General features: G+C 38.8%; 1 protein-coding gene across 1 annotated transcript in view; it reads left to right on the forward strand.

Annotated features, from left to right (window-relative positions):
• The first annotated feature begins 374 nt into the window (after window positions 1-374).
• The window catches only part of CKAP2L (cytoskeleton associated protein 2 like), a 30135-nt gene continuing 7094 nt past the window's right edge, over window positions 375-23415 (forward strand). The window contains exons 1-6 of the mRNA XM_041754271.1: window positions 375-411; window positions 2518-2584; window positions 3990-4041; window positions 12387-13636; window positions 17411-17618; window positions 20783-20938. Coding sequence (XP_041610205.1) covers window positions 381-411; window positions 2518-2584; window positions 3990-4041; window positions 12387-13636; window positions 17411-17618; window positions 20783-20938 — 1764 coding nt within the window. The 5' untranslated portion in view covers window positions 375-380. The remainder of the gene's footprint in view (window positions 412-2517; window positions 2585-3989; window positions 4042-12386; window positions 13637-17410; window positions 17619-20782; window positions 20939-23415) is intronic.

A 23415-nucleotide genomic window follows, 5' to 3' on the forward strand; every position in this document is an offset into this window, starting at 1 on the left:
GAGCTCCTGTGAACCTTGGGGGCTGAGGTGTAAGGCGGCCCTGCCTATGCGGCCGAGCAGGTTCCAGGAACCACTCCACAACCCGCTGCCCACCGCGCCCGAGAAGGCACCAGCCGGATTCGGGGCGGACACGGCCTGCCGCCCTGCAGCCGTCTTTAAAGCCGGGGAGATGCACAGTCTTCCAATCAAAGGGCCCCGGGGAGAGCTCCGAAGACAGAGCCAATCGCAAGACGCCCATTCCCTCTTGTCCCGCCCTCCCCTGCTTCCTACTGGCGGGTTTCAAACCCACAGGAGCCAATCAGAGCGAGCAGACGCGTTATGCCCCAGCAGTAGCTTCAGGCGCGGGCTTTGAAAAAAAAAAAAACTGTCGCGGAGCCGTCATGGTGCCACCGGGGCCATCCGCAGCCGCCCGTGAGTATCACCAGGAGTCCCTGCGTCTTGCAGGCGCTCCAGCAAGGGCGGGGAAGAAGGGAGGCCACCCAGTCAGTTCTTTCTGCGGGAGGTGGCCGTCAGCTCGCGTGCCTGCCTCAGTCTCCCCCTGGGCGTTTTCCAGTCCAGGGGACGCTGACGCGAGCCCAGACGCCGGCCCTGGTAGAGGAGAGTAGATGCGGGGTCAGATGCCTCACAGGCATCCTCCCCGTAATTCCTGCAGCCACTCTGCAAAGAGGTGTCGTTGTCACCTCGTTTAGGTGGAAAACCTGATACCCTCCCTTGCTCCGGTCGCACATCCAGAAGAAAGCCAGGCGCTCTTGCCACCCAGATTTGGCTACAGGCAGAGCCTGGGTGCGGTCATTTGTGCTGCGGCCTGAACTTTGACAGCTGCTTAGAGGCGGGGTCTGACCCTAACTGGGGGCACTGGAAGTTGATGGTTAAATCTGCACCAAGAACTGAGGGTCCTGGGTTCCCTGACCAGCTAAATGTACAGGGAGCCTTTAGCTTGCCTTTCAAAATACAATTCAGATGCCAACCACCTCCCAAATGCACTCAGTGTTTTGATAGTTTCAGTAACTCATAATACCTGTTGACTGTCTGCTAGGACCTGGGCATTGTTCTAGGCCTTTTACATAACAGCACTTAGAGTTGGGCGTTTCTTTTTTTTTTTTTAAGATTTTATTTATTTGACAGAGACATGGAGATAGGGAGAGCACAAGCAGGGGGAGCAGCAGGCAGAGGGACAGGGAGAAGCAGGCTCCCTCCTGAGCAGGGAGCCCAACACCTGGCTGATCCCAGGACTCTGAGATCATGACCTGAGCTGAAGGTAGACATTTAACCAACTGAGCCACCCAGGCACCCCAAGATGGAAATTTCTGTCTCCATTTTATAGGTTTAGCAGCAGCGAGGCTTGCTAACTTGCTAGAAACCACAGCGTTGGGATTCCAGCTGGGTGTCTTAGCACCTGATCTCTATACTGCCTGGCAAAGGGTAAAATGCATAATCCTCAAAGCTGTCTCCTAGGAATGCATCAGAGCCAGATATTAAAACACACAGCACCTCAGTTTAGGTGAAATTAAGAATAGTTTTGCACCTCTATTATCTTTTTTGTGTGTGTGTCCGTTATTGACTTTAGACTTTTCCAACCACCTATTCTTCATTTTAGACTTTTCCAACCACCTATTCTTCTCTCTCAGTTCCTGCCTCCGAACTCCTGTAATTTTCTTTGACCCTTTCTTATGGTACCCAGGTTTTGCCTTATATGTAATTATTCTTGTGTTTATTTTATCTCCCCTAGTAAATTGAAACTTTCTGAAGACAGAAATACTGCATTTTCATCCCCTCACAAATGCCTTGCTTAGAAAGTTACCATGTAATAGATGTTTGCCATGAACCACCTAACCTGGCCTATTTTGTCTGTAGGCCCAAAGGAAACCCTGTAAGGGTTTGTGGCAAAAACCATCATCCCTGTCAAAAAAATATATAACTACTAAGACCAGGCCGGGGCACTTGGGTGGCTCCATCAGTTAGGCACTGGACTCTTGATTTCAGCTCAGATCTTAATCTCAGAGTTGTGAGTTCAAACCTCATGTTGGGATCCATACTGGGCATGGAGCCTACTTAAAAACAAGTTCAAAATTAAAAAAAAATGTATTTAAAAAAGATCAAGACTGGTTCACCAACTCAGGTGAGCCAGTAACAGATTTCTTCATGCAATGCATATGTTGTAGCTGAGAATGGCTGTAAGCAAGGGCTCTGGGGTTGGGCAAACATGGTTTCAGATCCCAGCTTTGCTACATATCAGCTAGGCATCTCATTTACCCTCTTTAGATTTCAGACTGTAAAAAACCTTGTGATGAGGATTAAAGAAAAATAATGTAAATATGAAGAACTTAGTATAGGACATGGCACACAAATGATACTGTTGATATAGACATTAACTTAGAGGCAAATTTGTGGATCTAGGGACTTATATGGTCCAACGCCAAAATCATTACCAATAAGTGCCATCTTTTAGAATATAGATGAACTGGTTAAAAATCTCCATCTAAAGTCCTGCTGTTTGTTTGCTTGCCTATCTTGCAGAAGAGCGACAGAGAAAGCTCCAGGAGTACCTAGCAGCCAAAGGAAAACTGAAGTGCCAAACCACCAAGTGAGTTTGTCTCACACAGTTATGCAGGTTTGGTTGCCCTAGTTGCAACTAGCAATTTAAAGCCTTTCAAAACATGGCCCTATTGTTTGCAGTGTACTCAGCCTGCACTGACATCCTATGATCCCTCAAAAAAGGGTGTATTAGTCCAGACATGACAGAAACCGCTGGGCAGCCCAAGCACTATTATTGTGACAGTTTCTGTAGAAAGGGGGAGAAGGTCCACAGCATTGCCTACTGGAAACTTTTCCTGACCCTGCTTTTTCTTTCCTGGGAAAGTGATTCTTGTGAAGGCTAGAAAGAGTTAAGGAGTTGAATGATGCTGGTTCTGTTTGTCCTTAGTAAGGCAGGAGAGCCAGTTCTAGTCAGTCTTCCCTAGCTGCACACCATCATCCTCCAGCCTGACAGTGCTCTTTGGTCATTCTCTTAGCACTTACTCTTGAGATGGACAGATTATGACTAATTCACTTTTATCTTTTGTCAACAGCTTGCCATTGTAGTGGTGTTATTAGTCCCTCTTGTTTTAGTCTTGATGTATTTTTCTCCCCAGATGTTGCTAAATTTTTATTTGGAAGTAAATTTTTACAAAGTTAGTTTTGGCCTTGTATTTTAGTTTCCTTTTACTCTGGGATTTCACTCAACTCTAGTTCCTTGATTAAATAAATCTAATTCATTTATCCAACAAATCCTTATTTAATACCTCTGCTATATCAATCACTCTTGGTTCTGAAGATATGGTACTTAAAAAGACAGAGAGGTCCCTTCCCCTCCAGGATTTATATTCAAGATACAGGAAACCAACAGCAAGTCATGATCAAAGTCCCTATTAGGCTAGCAATTATTTTTGATTCATGCATATTGAATCCTTCTAAATACTCCTCTACTTTCCTAACCTTTTTTGCATTTTCTGTCTCACTGGCTAGATTTTATATATGCCTCTGGTTTTTATTTTTTTAATATTCAGGGGTAAATAATGAATATTCAGGGTGAAAGATACTTAAAACAAGGAAATTTTTCAAAGGAGCTGTTACCTTACTTGACATTGTATCTCTAGAGGAGCCTGACACATTGCCGTGTTCAAGGAATGATGTTTGAATGAACACTATGCAAATATGAAGAAAACACATATATTTCATTAACCTTGTTAGAGTACTGTATTTATGCATAGGACATCTCTGAAAGAATCACAAAAAAATGGGAGAGAGTGGTGTGGTCACTGAGGAGTAGAATAGCAGGCCTAAGAAAGGGATAATAAGAAGACTTTATTGCATATAATTTTGAATTATTTTACTATATACAGAAATTCCAGTTATTTATAATTCTAATTATAATAAATTTTAATCACTATACTTCCCAAACCTTACTGATCATTCTGTACTAAGAATTAATCTTATTTTATCTTTTATAGGCCTTATCTAAAAGCCAAGAGTAATCGTCTGAATCCTCCACCTTCTAAATCTGTAAGTAGAAATAAGTCTTTTTAAAAAAGTATTATTTTGTGGGTGCCTGGGTGCCTGACTCTTGATTTTGGTTCAGGTCATAATCTCAGAGTTGTGAGATCAAGCCCCACATCGGGCTCTCCCCTAGTGTAGAGTCTGCTTAAGATGTACCTGCAGTCCAGCCCTCCCCCTTCTCTCTCTCTCTCTCTCTCTCTCTCTCTCTCTCTAAAATAAGTAAATAAAATAAATCTTTTTAAAAAATCATCATCATTTTGGGGACACCTGGGTGACTCAATCAATTGAGTGACCGACTCATGATTTCGGCTCAGGTCATGATCTCGGGGTCCTGGGATCCAGCTCCACATCAGGCTCTGTGCTCAGCAGCATCTGCTTGAGATTGTGCCTCTCCCTCTCCCTCTGCCCTTCCCCCACTCACCACATGCATTCTCTCTCTAAATAAAATCTCTAAAATCTTTAAAACTAATAATCATCATTTTGGATGATTAATGGTAAAAATAATAAAGATGTTTGCAACCTAAAGACTATGTTATGCAAAGATATTTCTCATAAATAAAAAACATTTGGTTTAGTAAGAAATAGAATCACTTTTTGAAAAGTATAGCATGTTATAGTTCAGCTTTATTAACCAAAATAATCCTCAGGTGTACATTGGTCCTCTTAATAACTAACACTAATTGAGTACATGCTATGTGTAGCACTTTTCTGACTTAACATTAACTCTTTGAGTCCTTATAATGTTATAAGGTAAGTACTTAGTAGCCCCATATTACAGATGAGGGACCTAACTCACAGAAACATTAAGTAACTTCCCAAGGTCACATAGTTCTTACATGTTAGAGTGAGAGCCTATGGTCTTAACCACTTTGGTACTGCCATGAAGTTAAATGGCTCGGTAGCCATTAAAAGGGAAGACCTATATTAGATCTTCCAAGCTGCTTAACAAGATAGCTTCCTCAACAGTTCAATTCAGCTAGATTATGGATAGAGTGGTAAATGATCCTCACATTTTCAAGGTTTAAATGGGAAAAATTAGCCTTCTGAAAGGCTACATATAACATAATTGACACTGTGAAGGATAGAAAATGTATATAAGGCAAAATTGGTACATCATGATGTGAACAGTTGAGAATCACTAGGTTAAACTTCTACTTTATGCAGATTGAATTAGTGTAGCATGCAAGTCTTAGAGGAAAAAATCTGCTGGGGAAAAAAACTGTCCACATTCAGAGTTCCCAGAGGCTTCTCTAGAAGCTGACAATACTGATTTTCAGTAAATCATCTCTTACGTGAGGTGATGCCTACCTATCTTTTTTACCCAATTGTGAAGATAAAAATTAAGTGGGGAAGGCAATTATGGAATAGGAGAAACTAAAAGGACTAGGCAAATAATAGTCATCATTTATATGACAGAATTTATAAAAAACTTATAAAACATTTTCATACCTAATTGTAATAGCTAACATTTGAGTACTTATTATCATCCAGATACTGGACAAGACACTTTACACACAGTATCTCAATTAATATTCAAAACAACCCTGTAAGAAGGGTGGCTTTACGATTTAATGCCCAGATACTTTTGAGATTAAAGGGGGAAACTGTTATGTTGGGCCAATAGCCATAAATAAAAACTATCTTTTGAAAACCAGAATGTTATGACACCCTTCCTAGAAGATAAATATCATTATTGTTATTCCCATTTTACAGATGAGAAGACTGAGGCTAAAGGAGATTGAGTACTTTGCCAAAATTGCACAGCCATTAAGGGTTAGAGCCAGGACTTGAACAAAGCTTTTCTGGCATACTCTTACCGCAGTATTACTACTTAAAGGAACACATAATGTTTTTCATCTTCTGTTCCTATCTGGCAGTTTAACATATTGAACCAAGATTTGAAAGGATTCCTTGGGGCCATGCTCTTAAATTTATTGAGAAACTGTAAAGCATAATTGTTAAAAAATACCTAGGTCCAAATCCTAACTCCTTCATTTTCTAGTCAAATGACTTTGGGCAAGTTATTTAACTTTATCTGTAAAATGGAAATAATAGGTGGTATCTCATAGAGCTGTTCAAAGGGATTGAGTTAGTGCATATTGAAATACATTTAGAAATGTCTACACACTGGACTGTATGATCCTCTGGAGGTGCATAAATATCTCCAGTGGGTAAACATTTTAGTAGAATCAATTTCTAGATTTTCAACTTCCATTGCTTAAAACTGATTTGTTGTAGAATGTGCCTCACATACAGTTAATCCTTTCCCACATCCCTTGGCAATGTCATCCTTCTACTATTTTTCAATTCTTTCTTTCTCTGCTCTTTTAGATAAACCACTCACCCTCCTTATCCCTAATCTTAATATGATGCTTTGCCCTGGGATGGGAATACCTCCAGGGTACAAAATCAAGGGACAATAATGAAATAATGGTGTTGATATTGAGAAAACCTTTTGCAGTTCAGGTGCCTTCTAGTTCTTTGCATTCAGCATTGTCATCTAGTAAAACATGAAAAATAATTTTTTGATGAGAGATCACTATGTAATTTTTACCATTTGTCTCTAAATGAGTTCAGAGAATTGACTATTACTGCTGCAACAAAACATCTATTCCCATGTACTTTTTTTAATTTTAGTTCCAGTATAGTTATCATATAGTGTTAAATTAGTTTCAAGGGTACAATAAAGTAATTCAGTCATTCTATATATTACTCTGTGCTCATCAAACTAGTTACTCTTAATCTCCTTCATCTGTTTCACCCATTCCACCTTCACACCTCACCTTCAGTAACCAGCTTTTTGTCCTCTATAGTTAAGAGTCTGTTTTATGATTTGTCTCTTTTTTTCTTTGTTTTGTTTCTTAAATTCCACAAATGAGTGAAATCTTATAGTATTTGTTTTCCTCTGATTTATTTCACTTAGCATTATACTCTCTAGATCTGTTCATGTTGTTGCAAATGGCAAGATCTCTTTTTTATGACTGAATAATATTCCATTATACACACACACACACACACACACACACCACATCTTCTTTATCCATTCATCTACTGATGGATATCTAGACTGCTTCCATAATTTGGCTATTGCACATAGATGCAATAAACAGGGGTGCATGTATCCTTTTGAATTAGTATTTTTATATTCCTTGGGTAAATACCTAGAAGTGCATTTGCTGGCTGGTAAGGTAGTTCTATTTTTAACTCTTTGAGGAACCTCCATACTGTTTCCCACAGTGGCTGCACCAGTTTGCGTTCCCACCAATGGTACACAAAGGTTCCCCTTTCTCCACATCCTCACCAACACCTGTCATTTCTTGTGTTTTTTATTTTAGCCATTCTGACAGGTATGAGATGATATCATTGTGGTTTTGATTTGAATTTCTCTGATGACAAATGATGTTTTCAAGTGTCTGTTGGCCATTTGTATGTCTTATTTGAAGAAATGTCTGCTCATGTCCTCCATTTTTCAACTGGATTATTTGTTTTTTGCTGTTGAGTTGTGTGAGTTCCTTATGTATTCTGGATTCTAACCCATCTACTTATTAACGTGAAAATGTTTTCTCTGGTTTTATTTAAAAAGAAAAAGGAATAAAACTGATGCAGATCTCTGTCTCATTGCAGCAACAAATGTCTCCCAATGAAAACAAACTAGGGGATGGGGTGCTCCAATTAACTCATTAAAAGATACATTTCTATTTCTTTATGAAAAAATATTTTACACTTATGTTTGATAATTTGTGATCAAAATTGGTAACATTTATCTTCTTTGTTTTTGTTTTTTTTTTTTTAATTTTTATTTATTTATGATAGTCACACAGGGAGAGAGAGAGAGAGGCAGAGACACAGGCAGAGGGAGAAGCAGGCTCCATGCACCGGAAGCCTGATGTGGGATTCGATCCCGGGTCTCCAGGATCGCACCCTAGGCCAAAGGCAGGCGCCAAACCGCTGCGCCACCCAGGGATCCCACATTTATCTTCTTTGATGAACTATTTATAGTTATGACATACAAATTGAGATAAATTTATAAACTTATATTTTTGTTGAGAAGTATGATAGGATAATGAACTATAAGCTTCTAAGCACAAAAATCTAGGATAAAAATATTGTGGTGAACTGGAACAAAAATAGACCAAGGGAAAAAGGGAAATGTGTTATGTTTTCAGTTTTTAAATAAGAGTATGTTTGTATAGTTTTATAAATGGATTATACTGAGTGTCAAATATCATTTTATATTAAAATGCCAGTATTTACAGTGTGCCTGAAATGACATCTTTTTGTAACTATTTGAAATAGCAATGAAAAACTTTAGATGTTAACTTTAATAAGTATGAAAAGGTACAGAATTTGTCAAAATTATTTTGGGCTTATATGAACAAAAATGCTTGAAAAACACTGGTAAGATAAACTCTGCTAGGGGGATGAGGTAAATGAATGATGAGCATTAAGGAGGGCACATGATGTGATGAGCACTGAGTGTTATACGCAGCTGATGAATTTTTGAACACCACATCTGAAATTAATGATGTACTATATGTTGGCTAATTGAATTTAAATTTTTTTAAAAAAGATGAGTTCTGCAATCTCTCCCAGCCCTACCAGAGCCCTCATTTCATCATAACATAATTTTTTGTGCATATATCTTTTCTATTAGTGCTCCTCAGCGGCAGGTGTCCACTGAGCGCAGGCTCAGTGGTTGAGGATTGACACATGCATGCCCTTAGAGTCTGGCACAGCGCCTAGTATACATCCAGAAAACCTGTCTTGATTTAAATCCTAGTCATATCCTTTGTGCATTTTCTCTCTCCTCTGGCTTCATATGTCCAAAATAAAGTGACCCAATTCAGTTTGAATCAATTGTTGTTCTTTCTTGTACATTCTTGGATTTTTTTTTTAATCATTTTGATCCATCAATTCTGAGGTGAGTTATCAGAGATGAGGAGCTGGAGACTGAAGTTCTAGCTCCAGCCCTGCCTATGCCTGACCTTTCCTTCTTAAATGGAGGGGCTCAATTCCAACCCAAGGAGCACCCAGCTGGCTCAGTCAGTAGAGCATGCAACTCTTGATCTTGATTTGTAGGTTTGAGCCCCATGTTGAGTATAGAGATTACTTAAAAGCAAAATCTTAAAAAATAATAATAATGATGATAATAAAATAAAATTCCAGCCTTAATGGTCTGTATTTGCATATTGATTGCAGGCTATTTTGTTAGCCAGATGACTTTTGTAAGCATAGTGTTTCTTGTAAGCATTTAGTACTTAAAACTGAAGGACAGGACTGTTTCTACCACTTAAATAAATTAGCAAGGTCAGGCTGATCTCAAAGGAATAAAAACTGAACAAAAGAGAAAAATACCTGCAAGTCTTATATAAGAACCTATACTACCCAGGATATATAATGAACTCTTGTAGCTCAACAATTAAAAGACAAATAACCCAACTTTATTTTTTTTTTTATAACCCAACTTTAAAATAGACAAAGAAAAATAGTAATATAATAATAATAATAATTTTTAAATGGACAAAAGATCTGAATAAACATTTCTCCAAAGATATACAGGTGGCCAATAAGGGCATGAAAAGATGCTCCATATCATTACCCATCAAGGAAATGCAAATAAAAACCACAATGAAACTTCAAAACCACTAGGATGGTTATAATAAAAAAAAGACAGATAACAAGGATTGGGGAAGATGTGGAGAAATTAGAGCCTTATACAATGTTGGTGGGAATGTAAAATGCTACAGCCACTTTGGAAAACAGTCTAGCAGTTCCTCGAAGTTAAGCAGAATTACCATATGACCCAGCAATTCCACTCCTAGGTATATATCCAAGAGAACTGAAAAAAATCTGCTTCCATAAAAGCTTATAACAAATGTTCATAGCAACATAATTCATAATAGACAAAAAGTGGAAACAATTCAAATGCCCATCAGTCAATGAGTAGATAACCAAAATATGCTATATCCATGAAATGGAATATTTATTCAGCCATAAAAAGTAATGAAATGCATGTATGCAGACAAGGAGTTTACGAGAATTTGTACTTGTCACTCAAACTGCTTTGAACCTAAAACTGCTCTAAAAAAATAAAGTTTATTATTGAAAAATTGTGGTGAAGATTGACACATGCTGCAATATGAATGAGCCTCAAGAACATTCTGCTACATAAAAGAAGCCAGACACAAAAGGCCCATATTATATGATTCCATTCATATGAAATGTCTAGAACAGCCAAATCTGTAGAGGCAGAAAGTAGATTAGTGGTTGCCACTGTTTGTGGGGAGAAGGAAATGAGTGGCTTCTATCAGGTATGGGATTTCTTTCTGGGGTGATGAAAATATTCTGAAACTAGAGGGTGGTGATGGTTATACAACCTTGTGAATATACTAAAACTCACTGACTTAGACATTTTAATGATGAATTCTATGGGATGCAAATTATATCTCAATTTAAAGAAAAAGAACAACTAATGAATAGCACGTGTTTGGAAACTTTGATACCATCATCCCTGCCTCTTCACTAAGCAATAATGGAATGATCAGAGGTGGATGTAAATGTTAGGACTCAAGGAGTAACCCAGCTTTAACCATAGTAACCATGTAACCATCCATCTCCTTGCCTCCCCCTTCCAACCCTGCCCCATCCACCCCCAGCAACACTGCTGTACATTTACCACTCTAGAGCGAACATCTCTGCCCTTAATGTCAAATAGTTCTGATTATAGACTTTCTTTATATGTTCACAAAGTTTACATAGTAATTCTCAAGAATATTACCAAATCAAAAGTAAAGAGTGGTAACTCTAGCACTCCCATATCTTCCCCTGGACACATATAATCTATAAATCTCTGCCAAATTCTCCTTTCTAAATACTTGCTCTCAGGGACAACTGGGTGGCTCAGTGGTTGAGCATCTGCCTTTGGCTCAGGTCATGATCCCAGGGTCCTGGGATTGAGTCCCACATCAGGCTCCCCAAAGGGAGTCTACTTCTCCCTCTGCCTGTATCTCTGCCTCTCTCTGTGTGTCTTTCATGAATAAATAAATAAAATCTTTTAAAAATAATAATAAATAGGGATCCCTGGGTGGCTCAGTGGTTTAGCGTCTGCCTTCAGCCCGGGGCATGATCCTGGGGACCCGGGATCGAGTCCCACGTCAGGCTCCCTGCATGGAACCTGCTTCTCCCTCTGCCTGTGTCTCTGCCTCTCTGTTTCTCTCTGTGTCTCTCATGAATAAATAAATAAATAAATAAATCTTTAAAAAGTAATAATAATAATAATAATAAATAAGTAAATACTTGTTCTCAGTGCAAATGCTCCAGAATCCACAGTGGCTTGCTCTAATTATTTCCCATATCAATTATAAATTTCTATCCCTAGTTTTCTAAGTTCTCTATGACCTAGTCCTACCTTTCTTTTCCAAGATAAAATCACATGACTAAAATATTTACTTGGTAATAATGTAGAATCTAACCTTAAAACCCTGTCATGGCTTTAAATTTATGACTAACTTTCTACTAAGATGTTAGATTTTATTGAAAACTGTTCTAAAGTATCTTAGGCCTCCCAGCATCTACCACCTATCCTTGCACTGATCTCCAGAGACAAGACAAAGGTTCTTGTGTGACACTGACCTTTACAAAAGCAGTGTTGTTTAAAAAAGAAAGGAAGAAGAAAAAATTAGTGGAGCAATACACAGTACTACTAGGAGGCACTTGGGAGATACCTCAACAGAAGTTTATTATGTATCTATCTTCCCAGAGTCCCTCCCTAGAAGGACACTTGATCTGGAACATAATGGAGCATTCAGCAAGTACTTGTTCAACTGAGGCAAATTTGTTTTTTAAACAGCAATTTTTGGATGTTCACTGTAACTCTGCTTAATTCTATCAAGCTTAAATATTCTGGTATATTCTGATTACAGTTCAAGTTTTCAAGATCATCTAGGGGCACCTGAGTGGCTCAGTCATTTGAGCATCTGACTTTTAGTTTCAGCTCAGGTCATGATCTCATGGTCAGGAGATCAAGCCTTCCTCTGGCTCTACACTCTGCGCTCAGTGGGGAGTCTGCTTGAAATTCTCTCCCTCTGCCCCTGCCCCCACCCACTCATGCTCTCTCTCTAAATTAAATAAATAAATTTTAAGTCATCAATGAGCATTTGTTTTCTCAGATTCAGCTTTCTTAAATTCTAAATAAAATAATTTTTTTATTTTTTAGTAATTTTTTATTTTAAAAACAGTGAGCCCTAAAAAATAAAAATAAATAAAATAAATAAAAAATAAAATAAATAAAATAAAAATAGTGAGCTATTGTGATGAATTTACTTTTTTGATGTTTCTCTTTGTCTTTTTAGAATATAATACCCAAAAAGGATGTTACCAATCATGTTGCTTTGCCTATCAAAGCTACAAGACCCATCAGCATTAAGCTCCAGCCCAGACCTGCCAATCTTATGGGATCCCAGAAGCCAAAGTTGGAGCCACCAAAACTTCTGGGTAGAAGGCTGACCTCAGGATGTGTTTCTTCTAACTCAAACTGTAAGCCTTCCAGCAAAGGCCAACAGCATAAAGCTGTATCATCCACTACTGAAGAATTATCTAGAAAAACCATGAGATCACTTAATATGCAAGAATTGAAAACTGCAAAGCAGCAAGTAGCAGATCAAGGAAATACTAAATATGCAGACTCTGTGAACAGTAATCATGTTGAAAATGAACCCTTGGATAGCTTTCTAAAAGAGATGAACAAAGAGAACTTGCCCCAAACTTTACCAGACTCTGAAACGAAGCCAAATCCTGAATTATGGGCAATAGGTAAGCCAAAGACTAACTCTTATAATCAAGTCAAGAGCAGTTTGGCTCCTAAACAAGCCTTGGGCAAAGGTTCAGGGAATAGTGCTGTTCTGAAAGACAGAGTTAATAAACAGTTTGTTGGAAAAACACAAATTAGGACACCACCAGTAAAGTCACAGCAACTCTCAAGAGGAACAAATCTTGCAAGACCAGGAGAAAAACTCCCAAAGACAGTTCCATCTCACAATGTTCAGACCCTTGGTAGGACTCAGGCATCAAAAAAACCAGTGGTCAAGGACATAAAGGATATAAAGGTTAATAGAGATAACTCTGAAAGACCAAATGAAAGTAAGTTACAGTCACACACTGTTACTGAACAGAAAGTAAAACAAACCAAACCCTGGACATGCCCCAGTGTGCTTCGGGAAGGCTTTAACAACAGACATCCAAACATTAAGCAAGATCAGAAATCCACTCAACCTTGTTCCAAAACTCAGACGTCATGTGCACCACAAAAATCAAAACGCACAAGCCAAAGGCCTAATTTGGCAGTTGGCAGTTTTAATTCAGTCATTCCAAGCACCCCTGTCATAACAGCAAATGGAACCAGTGGTAATAAATGCCGCAACAGCTATGAACAAAAAGCACAGACTTTGGACTCCAAGTTGAAAAAGACTCTTCCCCAGAACCACTTTCTTAATAAGACAGCTCCCAAAACTCAAGCTGGTAACAAAACTATAAATGGAGGAAGAGTCCCAAATGGGACCCAGACCAATCCAAATATTAAGAAGATCACAGCAGAGGATCGAAGGTACTTTGTCTAATTCCATAGTTTTGCAATTTAAGATTAGGCAAACTGAGCATCAGGAATACTCAATCAGGAGATAGGCTTCTGTAAATAATGGATTCTGAGTAATTTTTAGCTACAACCCTGAAAAAGAGAAGATTGGAAGCAAATATAACAAATATTAAGACTTGATAGAGCTGGGTAGTACATACATGTGTTAGAAATTATTTTCTGTAATTTTCTGTATGCTTGAAATAATTTATTTTTTTAGTATATGTGCTGCCGAAGCGAGAAATAATTTATTTTTAAAAAGAAATTGAAACAATGGTTGAGAAAGGAATAGGGGTTGAAGATGTAGACTACTCATTTAAGAAACACCCTGCAGGGACTGAAGAGCAGTGCAAGAGGCCAAATGGGAGGAGCTAGAACACTGAATTTACATAGCTAGCACGTGGGGAGCTGGTAGTCCTTGTTAAGCAGACCAGTGGTTAAATTCAGAAAAGCTATCAGGGAAGAAGGAACAGGAAACTTCCATGAGTGTGAGCAGGCCATTTTGGAACGTAAGCCAGGACAAAGAGGGAGCAATGAGTTCACATCCAGAGTTCAAATGGTAGAAATCAGGATCTCAGGGTACTGGGAGTTAACATTAATACCCATGTAGCTGGAAACCAAGCCAAGGGATTTCACACTGTCTGCCTGCACAGGACCTGATATAGTCTCATAATGCAGTGAACCTCCCAGAAGAAGCACCTGTGTATACTTGGTTGGAGTAGAAAATAATGAGATTCCCAACAAAGGTGAAATGAACGTGGAAAATGAGATGGTAGCCAAAAGGTATATAGCAGGATGAAGTGAGGGCAGGATTTATTCCCTGAATACAGCCCTGCACACCACCAACAAGCTCTCTGCCCTCCTGAAGAGACAGAAAATAAACAGTTTAATTTAGGGTGAAGTGATTGAGAGAATGAGGCTGAGTTGACTTCTTGAGATAGATGGGTCAGGGAAATACTTTCAACAGTGACATCTGGTCTAGGAAAAGATAGTGACAAAAAGAAGGATGAGCCTTCTGAGCAAAGAGGAAATGGAGTACAAGACCTCAAGCTGGTGAATGAGGAAGTCAAGGTCTCTCCCCTGGAGCTCATAGTCTAGACCAGATAAGGGATGATGGGTCTTTAAGAGAGTGTGTGGAGTGCTGACCATGTTTGATTACATAAGAGGAATCTGTGAAGAGGGATAGACCACTGACTCATTGCTCAAATGTCCCTTCAGCACCTATAATGTACTGGACACTGAGAGATACAGGGGTGAGCACACAGTCCGCCTTAGTGGAGTTTTTTCTGGTGTCTATATGGAAAGTACTAGAATAACAAAATCATAGCATTGAGGTTCTGGGAATAAGTTGGCTTTAGAAAAAGGTAAATTTCTTCTTCATTTATCATTGGAAGGAAGGCTAAAATAGGAAGAATGCCAGGACCATAGAGGAAACATATACCAGAATCTCAGCAACTGTCATTATAAGCAGGTGATCAGCATGAAGGTGAAGGGAGCAGGGCAGTTGGGCCTGAAATAAGCGCTATGGATTGTGCTCTGGAGTCAAGGAGAGAAGCAAAGAGGTTTTAATTCATTACTGATATTCTGGAAAAAAGCAAAACCATAAGGTCAGAATAGATCGGTGATCACCGAGAGCTGGGAAGGGAAACAGAAGTGACTACCAAGAAGCATGAGGGAATTTTTGAAGGTATATATTGAATGTAGTTATAGTTAGATAGCTTTGTGCATTTGTCAAAACTCACAGAACTATATACTTGAAAAAAAGTGAATTTTGCTGTAGATTACTGAACACTTGTGTGTTCTAGGCACTGAGCTAGGCACTGGTATATCCATGGTGTTTGCCTTCACAGAATTTGCATTCTAGTGGAGAAGACAAAAAATGAACACATTGATGAAATAAAATAATTACCGATAATTACCTCTTAAAGAGGTGTCATTGGGCAGAAGACTGGATGAAGACGATAATTCAAGACCCTGAACAGGAATGAGCGTGGCTCAAGTAACTGAAGGGATACCAGAGCTCCTGGAGGGGAGGGAGAGGGAAAGTGGTATGACATGAGGTTGGAGAGGCAGGCAGGACACAAATTATACTGCCTTTCCACCATGGAAAATATGTTTAATTTTATTCCAAGAGCCATGGGAAGTTTCTGGTAGTGGCATGGTCCACTTTACACTTTAAAAACCACTCTGGCTACTGTGCACATGATGAATTTGATAAGGATGAAAGTGGAAGCAAGGACATGGTTTAGGAAAGAGGCTGCTATGGCATTTCAGGCAGAAGGTGATAGTGATATGGACTAGGAGGGTGGTAGGAGGGATAGAAGCCTACTGCCTCTACAGTGGTTTGTCAGATGTGGAAAAAGAAAGGACTACATAAAGACAACTCCTAGCTTTAGATCCTAGCAACTGGGTAGATTGGGGTACTATTCACCAATGTAGGAAAGGCTGTTTGGGAACAGGTTTAGAGATGAAAATCAAGACCTTTGTTTTAGACAGTATTAAATTTGAAATGCCTGCCAGACATCAAAGAAAAAAGACCAACAAGGGGGTGCCTGAGTGGCTCAGTCAGTTGAGTGTGCCAGGTTCCTGGGATTGAGCTCCATGTTGGGGGAGGGGGGTTCTCTGCTCAGCAGGGAGCCTGCTTTTCCCTCTCCCTCTGTCTGCTGCTCCCCCTGCTTGTCCTTGCTCTATTTCTCTAAAATAAATAAATAAAATCTTTTTTTTTCTCTCAAGGATTTTATTTATTCATGAGAGACACAGAAAGAGAGGCAGAGACAGGCAGAGGGAGAAGCAGGCTCCATGCAGGGAGCCCGATGCGGGACTCAATCCCAGGACTCCATGATCATGCCCTGGGCAGAAGGCAGGTGCTAAACCACTGAGCCATCCAGGGATGGCCCCAATAAAATATTTTTTTAGAAAAATTTTAATAAAAATACCAACTAGGAGTGGGTTTTACAAAGTTTGAGGCTCCAGGGAAAAATCTGGCTTGAAATATATATCTGTGAGTTATAAACATGTAGTAATTTAAAGAAGCTAAAGACCCTACATTCACATGCTTGAATCCATGGGGCTTGATGCCTCCTCCAACAGTAGTCTGTTGACTGCTTAGAAACAGGAGTGGAAGATGTGAACAGTGGAGGAGAATGAGGATTAGAACTTGGCCACCATCAGAGACTAGCTCCTTAACACTCTTGAAATTACTGATCTTGTTTAGGAAGAAAGGGGGTCATATGTGGTCAGGAGAGGGCTAAGGAACTGGGCAAAGTGGATCATTCTGCCCAAGACCCTAATAAGGGCAGAATACAGGTTTGGTGGGTCTGTTTGAATGGCAGAGAGTTTATGGTAAGAGAAATGAAGTACTGAGTTTGAGATCTCAGAGATGGAAGGATCTCCTAGGAAAGCAAATACCAGAGGTAATATACAGGTGAAATGAAAATTTTTAGAAAAAAATAATGAAGAATAATCGTGAAGTCGAGGAATTTGAAGACTAAGATAACTAGCCACTGTACCACAGGGATTACTGTAATCCTAGTAATCCCACTGCAGTCTGCCTTCTGAAGGGTAGGGGCAACCAGTGCTGCCATTACCCATTTGTAAATTGTTTTTATTCCATTTTCCTAATTTTGTGTATCGGTGAAGGTATTTAGCGGTACTCAATCCATGCATATCTATACTTCGGAACTGTGACTATATACAAAAAGAAACTTAAAGCATTTTCCCACCCCACCCCCTTTAACTTTATAACAGGAAACAACTGGAAGAATGGCAGAAGTCTAAGGGGAAAATCTATAAACGGCCTCCTATGGAACTTAAAACAAAAAGAAAAGTAATAGAGGAAATGAATATTTCATTCTGGAAGAGTATGGAAAAAGAAGATGAAGAAAAGAAAGCACAACTTGAACTGTCCAATAAAATTAACAGCACCCTAACACAATGTCTGCAGCTCATTGAGGAGGTGAGAAGCATAAGCTCCCAAAGCCTTGGCCTAGAGTCTTAGAGTTTTTATTTTATTTTATTTTTTTTGTCTTAGGGTTTTTAAACAGTTTTCTTAAATATGGTTTAAGAGAAAAAAACCCGGTCTAAGCAGAAATTCAGGTGCTTTTTTTAATTATAGAAGAAGAGTAGCAATAATAATGATGACATGCACTTAAATAGTGGCTCTTGAATGCCAGGCCCTATTCTAACACTTTCTATGATCTCATACAATTATCATAAAAGAAGAGAAAGGAAGTATATAATTTTGTGAATTGCAAATATTTTATTTCAGATTTTTATGTATATTCTTTAGTTGTCTTTTCCTATGTTTCCCTAAAATTAGTATTGTGCTGGCTTTGTCAAATAAGTTGGGCATTTTCCTTTCCTCCTATACTCTGAAAATAGTTTATACAACATGAGAATTATTTTTTCTTTGAAAGTTTAGTAAGAACTTGCCCATAAAGTTATCTAGACTATGGGGGATAGTTTTAGGTATATCTTTTCAATTTTTTTCTATGATCATTAGTTTATTGGGATTTTATATTTCTCCAGGTAATGTTAGTAATTTTGTGTCTTTTATTTAAAGATTTCTCTATTAATCTTTTTAAAAGGCCATCTTTGGGGTTTTATTGATTTTTTTTTTCTCTTGCATCCATGTCTGCATCTATTTTTATGTTTGTTTTTTATTAGCCTTTTTAGTTGAAAGCTTAAATCATTTATATCAGTCTTATTTTTTTAAAAATATAATTAATGCTATAAATTTGCCTCTCAATTTAGCTTTGGTCATACCCTTTACATTTGACTAAGTAATGTTCTGTGTTAGAGTCAAGTCAGAAAAGCAGAAACTGCACCAGGTATCTTCATAAAAAGAATGTAATGTAAAGGTTGTTTTCACAGTGTCTTTTGTAAGTTCCCTAGAAGCAAACCATGGAGAGGAGAATTTGTGTGAAAGTAATTTATTAGGAAGAGGATCCCAAGGAAAACTGAGAGGGGAGTGGGGATGTGAAGCCAGGAAGGGAAAGGAGAACAAGTAGGATGTGGTATCAAACAAAATCCAGGGAATATAACTGTGAGCACAATCCCACAGGGGAGCTCTGGAGACTGGATCAGACCTCTCAGAGTCATCCTGATTAGGGGCAAGGAGCTATAGTATTAATACTTCCCTAGTCATTGATTAACAGCCATCACTGGAGAGACAATTTCCCAGGCACCCTGACTCCCTGGTACATACTAAGAGGAGCATATGCTGGCTGTGGGACATGAAAGCACTTTGTGAGCCTGTGTGCACAAAAAATGGTAAAGGGACCATCAGAGGAGATGTGGGTACTACACACAGGGCTGGCAGCAAAAGGGAACCTGACATAACAGTGGCAGTAACTTTGGGAAGCAGCTATCACCCACTGGGTCTGGGGGGGTGGGGACAAAGAAAGGTTGAGGGTAGGAACCAAGAAGCTGAGACTGACAAATTCCAACTCTAACGAACTAGCCAGGAGATGCCAGGAGATGCGGGTTCCAGAGGAACTGGAGGAGGGGCCCAGCAGGTCTAGGACTCAGACCTTGAGGAAACGATGCTACCTTGTTGGTGCCCTTGCCACTGAAGGAGCACAGTGAGGCAGGATGTCTAAGTACCAGGAAAAAAGGTGGAGGGTAGAACTAACTGCTGCTGCCATAGTGAAGGCCCATTGCTGGCTTGGCAAAAGGAAATAGGAAAGAGGAAGTCCCTCTCTTCTCCATCCCCACAACCTCCCTCAATGTCCCCCTACTGGCAGAGTCCAGCAAGGAGCTGCTGTGAAAGCAGCGAGTGATTTATAGAATCCCAGCACCCCCCCCCCCCCTCACAAAGCAGAGGATAAAAGGTGGGTTTGGATCTAGGAGACCCTAAGTTAATAATTGACACGTGTTCTCATTTTTGTTCATCTCTATAGATAGTTTGAGGTTTCCATTTTGAAATTTCCATTTCCATTTCCATTTAACCCGAAAGTTATCTTGGAAGAATATTTTTCAACTTCCAGATAGAGTTCTGTTTTGTTTTGTGGGGTTTTTTTCTATTTTTCTTTCAACTTTTAATTATACTGCATTGTAAATGTAGCCTACATGTGTTCTGCTTGATAGAATTTGTTGAAATTAGTGTCTGATCAGTCTTGGTGAATGTTCCCTCTCTTAGATGAGTATTGGAATTCCTGAGTAATAGATATACCCTCCAGAACTCAACTTCCTTTCATGCTCTTCATTATTTTGTTCTGTCGCACTGAGTTCTGGGAGAATTCCACAGCCAAATTATCAGCTCATTGATTTCTTCTTCAACTCTGTTGAGTTTTATGTCTCTTTCATGTAGTGTTGGTTTACTCAAACATTGATGATTCTTGATTATGAGCTTATCTTTGGGGCTCCCCTGTCTCAGGAGGAGTAGGAGGCACTGCTTGGCCAGGTATGCCAGTATCTGGGTTTCTGGACATGGTAGCTCCCCACATTCCTCTGGGTCCATGTCACTGCCTTGCTCCAGGTACAAGCCAGAAGGGGACCAAATCAGTGAGGCCATTTCAAAGTTACTTTTTGTAAGAATTAGCCCTTTTTATATACACTGCATGGATCCCCAAACACACACATGTATGTAGCCCTTGACCCTTGCTTACCTATGCCAAATAGGACCTAAAAACACATTAAGCCCAAGATGTCAATATTCACCCAGCAATAATTCAGAGCCAGGGCATGAAAAAAAATTTAATTCTAAAACATACTTCATACTTCTGTTAGAGGCATATGGAAATTCTATTCACTATTCAGTGTTTACAGTATTATAAATTTGTAAGAAATATATGCATGTTGATTATTCTAAGGTTTGGCTCGGTTTAGGGGTTGGTTTTGCATTAAAATGTAAACATATTCCATACCTTCAGCTATGAAAAATGTTTTCCTATTTGGTCTCATATAACTCTTAAAATTAAATGACCAGTGTCAAAATTCATTTAAATAAACTGTTTAAATGGGTGCATTTTATTATATGTAAACTGTACCTCAGTATGACTGAATTTTTTTTAAAATTAAGAAAAAGTGATCAGACTGATTTCTATATAACTGATGAATATTAAATGTGAGAATAACAACAAAGTGGTAATAATACCTCTGGGTATTTTTTTTTAACAGGGTGTACCTTCTGATGCAATATTAACCATATTGTCCAGTATTCCTGAGATTGAAAAATTTGCTAAATTTTGGATCCTTAAAGCAAAGTTGTTGGCAAGTAAAGGTACCTTTGATGTTATTGGGCTGTATGAAGAGGCCATTAGAAATGGGGCAACAGTGAGTATCTATCTGTCTTGGCTGGGTGACTTCCTGAAAATCCTCTCATGTGAGTGGTCTGTTGTTTGCAATGTGGCAGTCATACAGTGTCATGTTAAATCTCTAATTCACTTCATAAAGTTATATACAATATACAAAGCACAACATGTCCTTTATGTATATTTAATTAAAAATGTATATAGAAACTCATGATTTCAGTTCAGGTCATGATCCCATGGATCATGTGATCGGGCTCCATGTGGGGCTCCCCACTCAGTAGGGAGTCTGCTTGAGATTCTCTCCCTCTCCCTCTGCCCCCCCCCACTTGTGTGCACACGCACTCTCTCCTTCAAATGAATAAACTTTGAAAATATTTTTTTAAATTTATTTGGCAAGAAGTAGGGTTTCATGTAAACCAATAGAATCACTGTTGTTGTAAAGTGAGTGTGTCTCACTTTACACTCATTGTAGAATAGGCATTTGTGGAAAGTAATAGCATGAAAGTTACGTCAATTTGCAGTACTTACAAAGTCATACCCCACTATAAAGGACCTAAAAACACATTAAGCCCAACATGTCAATATTCACCCAGCAATAATTCAGAGCCAGGGCATGAGAAAAAATTTAATTCTAAAACATAGTAAAACCACTGCCACCATATAACTTTTTTTTTTTAAAGATTTTATTTATTTATTCATGAGAGACACACAGAGAGAGAGAGAGAGAGGCAGAGACATAGGCAGAGGGAGAAGCAGGCTCCATGCAGAGGGCCCAATGTAGGCCTCGATCCCGGGTCTCTAGGATCACGCCCTGGGCTAAAGGCAGCACTAAACCACTGAGCCACCTGGGCTGCCCCTCCATATAACTTTTTTAACAAAGACTGCCTCCAACAGTTTTATGACTCTTTTCACTTAAATGTCACTTACCATGTCATTTTATATTCCAATGTGCCTCTTCCCATGATTGTTCAAAATCAGAGTTGTACACACATATGGATTAAATAGTCAAAAACATTCAATAAGTTTCTTTCCATAAGGCCTCTGTGTCCCTCCCCTCCCATTCCCCACTTCCCAGAGCAAACTGATTATTTTCATATTTACCTGGATAGTTTGAAATATTATACATATATTGCTATTTCTTGATTTTTCAGTTTTAGACATGATTTGTAGACTTCCAACTGTGCAATATGAGGATTTAACCCTCTTTCTCTCATACACACATACACACACACACACACACACACACACACACACGCCTGCAAGAGATACATGCCTGCAAACTTTTGCCATCCTCCATATTTCCACGAGAGTCATATGGAAATCCTGGTCACTATTGTTATGAATAATGCTGTGTTTATATTGTTATGAATATGTAAGAAATACATGAATACATACAGCCATGTAATATATACTATGGTTACTTTGCCTTTCAAGCACAACTTTCTACTTTCCTTAAGTTAATTTTTGTCTTATTTTCTTAGTTCTTAGTCCTTTGCTTAGTTCTCTGAGTATTTATTACTATATAATTAATTCCCAAGCTTTTCTCTGTCTGTATTTTTCAATGCTTTTTTTTTTTAAACTCAAGTTAGTTAACATGTATTTTAGTATTGGTTTCAGGAGTAGAATTTAGTGATTCATCACTTACACGTAATACCAAGTACTCATCACAATAAGGCCCTCTTTAATGCCCATCACACACCCACCTCCCCTCCAGCAACTCTGTTTATTCTCTATAGTTAAGCGTCACCTCCCTTTCTGTTTTCATCTTATTTTATTTTTCCTTTCCTTCCCCTATGTTCATCTGTTTGGTTACCTAAATTCTACCTATGAGTGAAATCATATGATATTTGTCTTCTTCTGACTGATTGATTTCACTTAGCATAATACACTCTAGTTCCATCCATGTTGTTGCAAATGGCAAGATTTCATTCTTTTTGACGGCTGAGTAATATTCCATTCCAATATTCTGGCTATTGTAGATAGTGCTGCTATAAACATTGGGGTGCACGTACCCCTTCGAATCAACATTTTTGTATCTATTGGATAAATACCCAGTAGTACAATTGCTGGTGATTAGAATTTATAATTCTAAAAATAGAATTATCATTCTATTTTTAACTTTTTGAGGAACCTCCATACTGTTTTCCAGAATGGCTGCACCAGTTTGCATTCCCACCAACAAAACAAGAGGGTTCCCCTTTCTCTGCATCCTCGCCAACATCTGTTATTTCCTGAGTTGTTAATTTTAGCCATTCTGACAGGTGTGAGGTGGTATCTCATTGCAGTTTTGATTTTTATTTCCCTGATGGCAAGTAATGTTGAGCATTTTTTCATGTGTCTGTTGGCCATTTGTATGTCTTCTTTGGAGAAACATCTGTTCATGTTCTCTGCCTGAAGAAGCAATAAGTAACTGGATTATTTATTTCTGGAGTGTTGATTTTGAGAAGTTCTTTATAGATTCTAGATATCAACCCTTTTTCAGATATATCGTTTACAAAT

Source organism: Vulpes lagopus, chromosome 5 (assembly GCF_018345385.1).
Source record: "Vulpes lagopus strain Blue_001 chromosome 5, ASM1834538v1, whole genome shotgun sequence".
NCBI classification, from domain to species: domain Eukaryota; kingdom Metazoa; phylum Chordata; class Mammalia; order Carnivora; family Canidae; genus Vulpes; species Vulpes lagopus.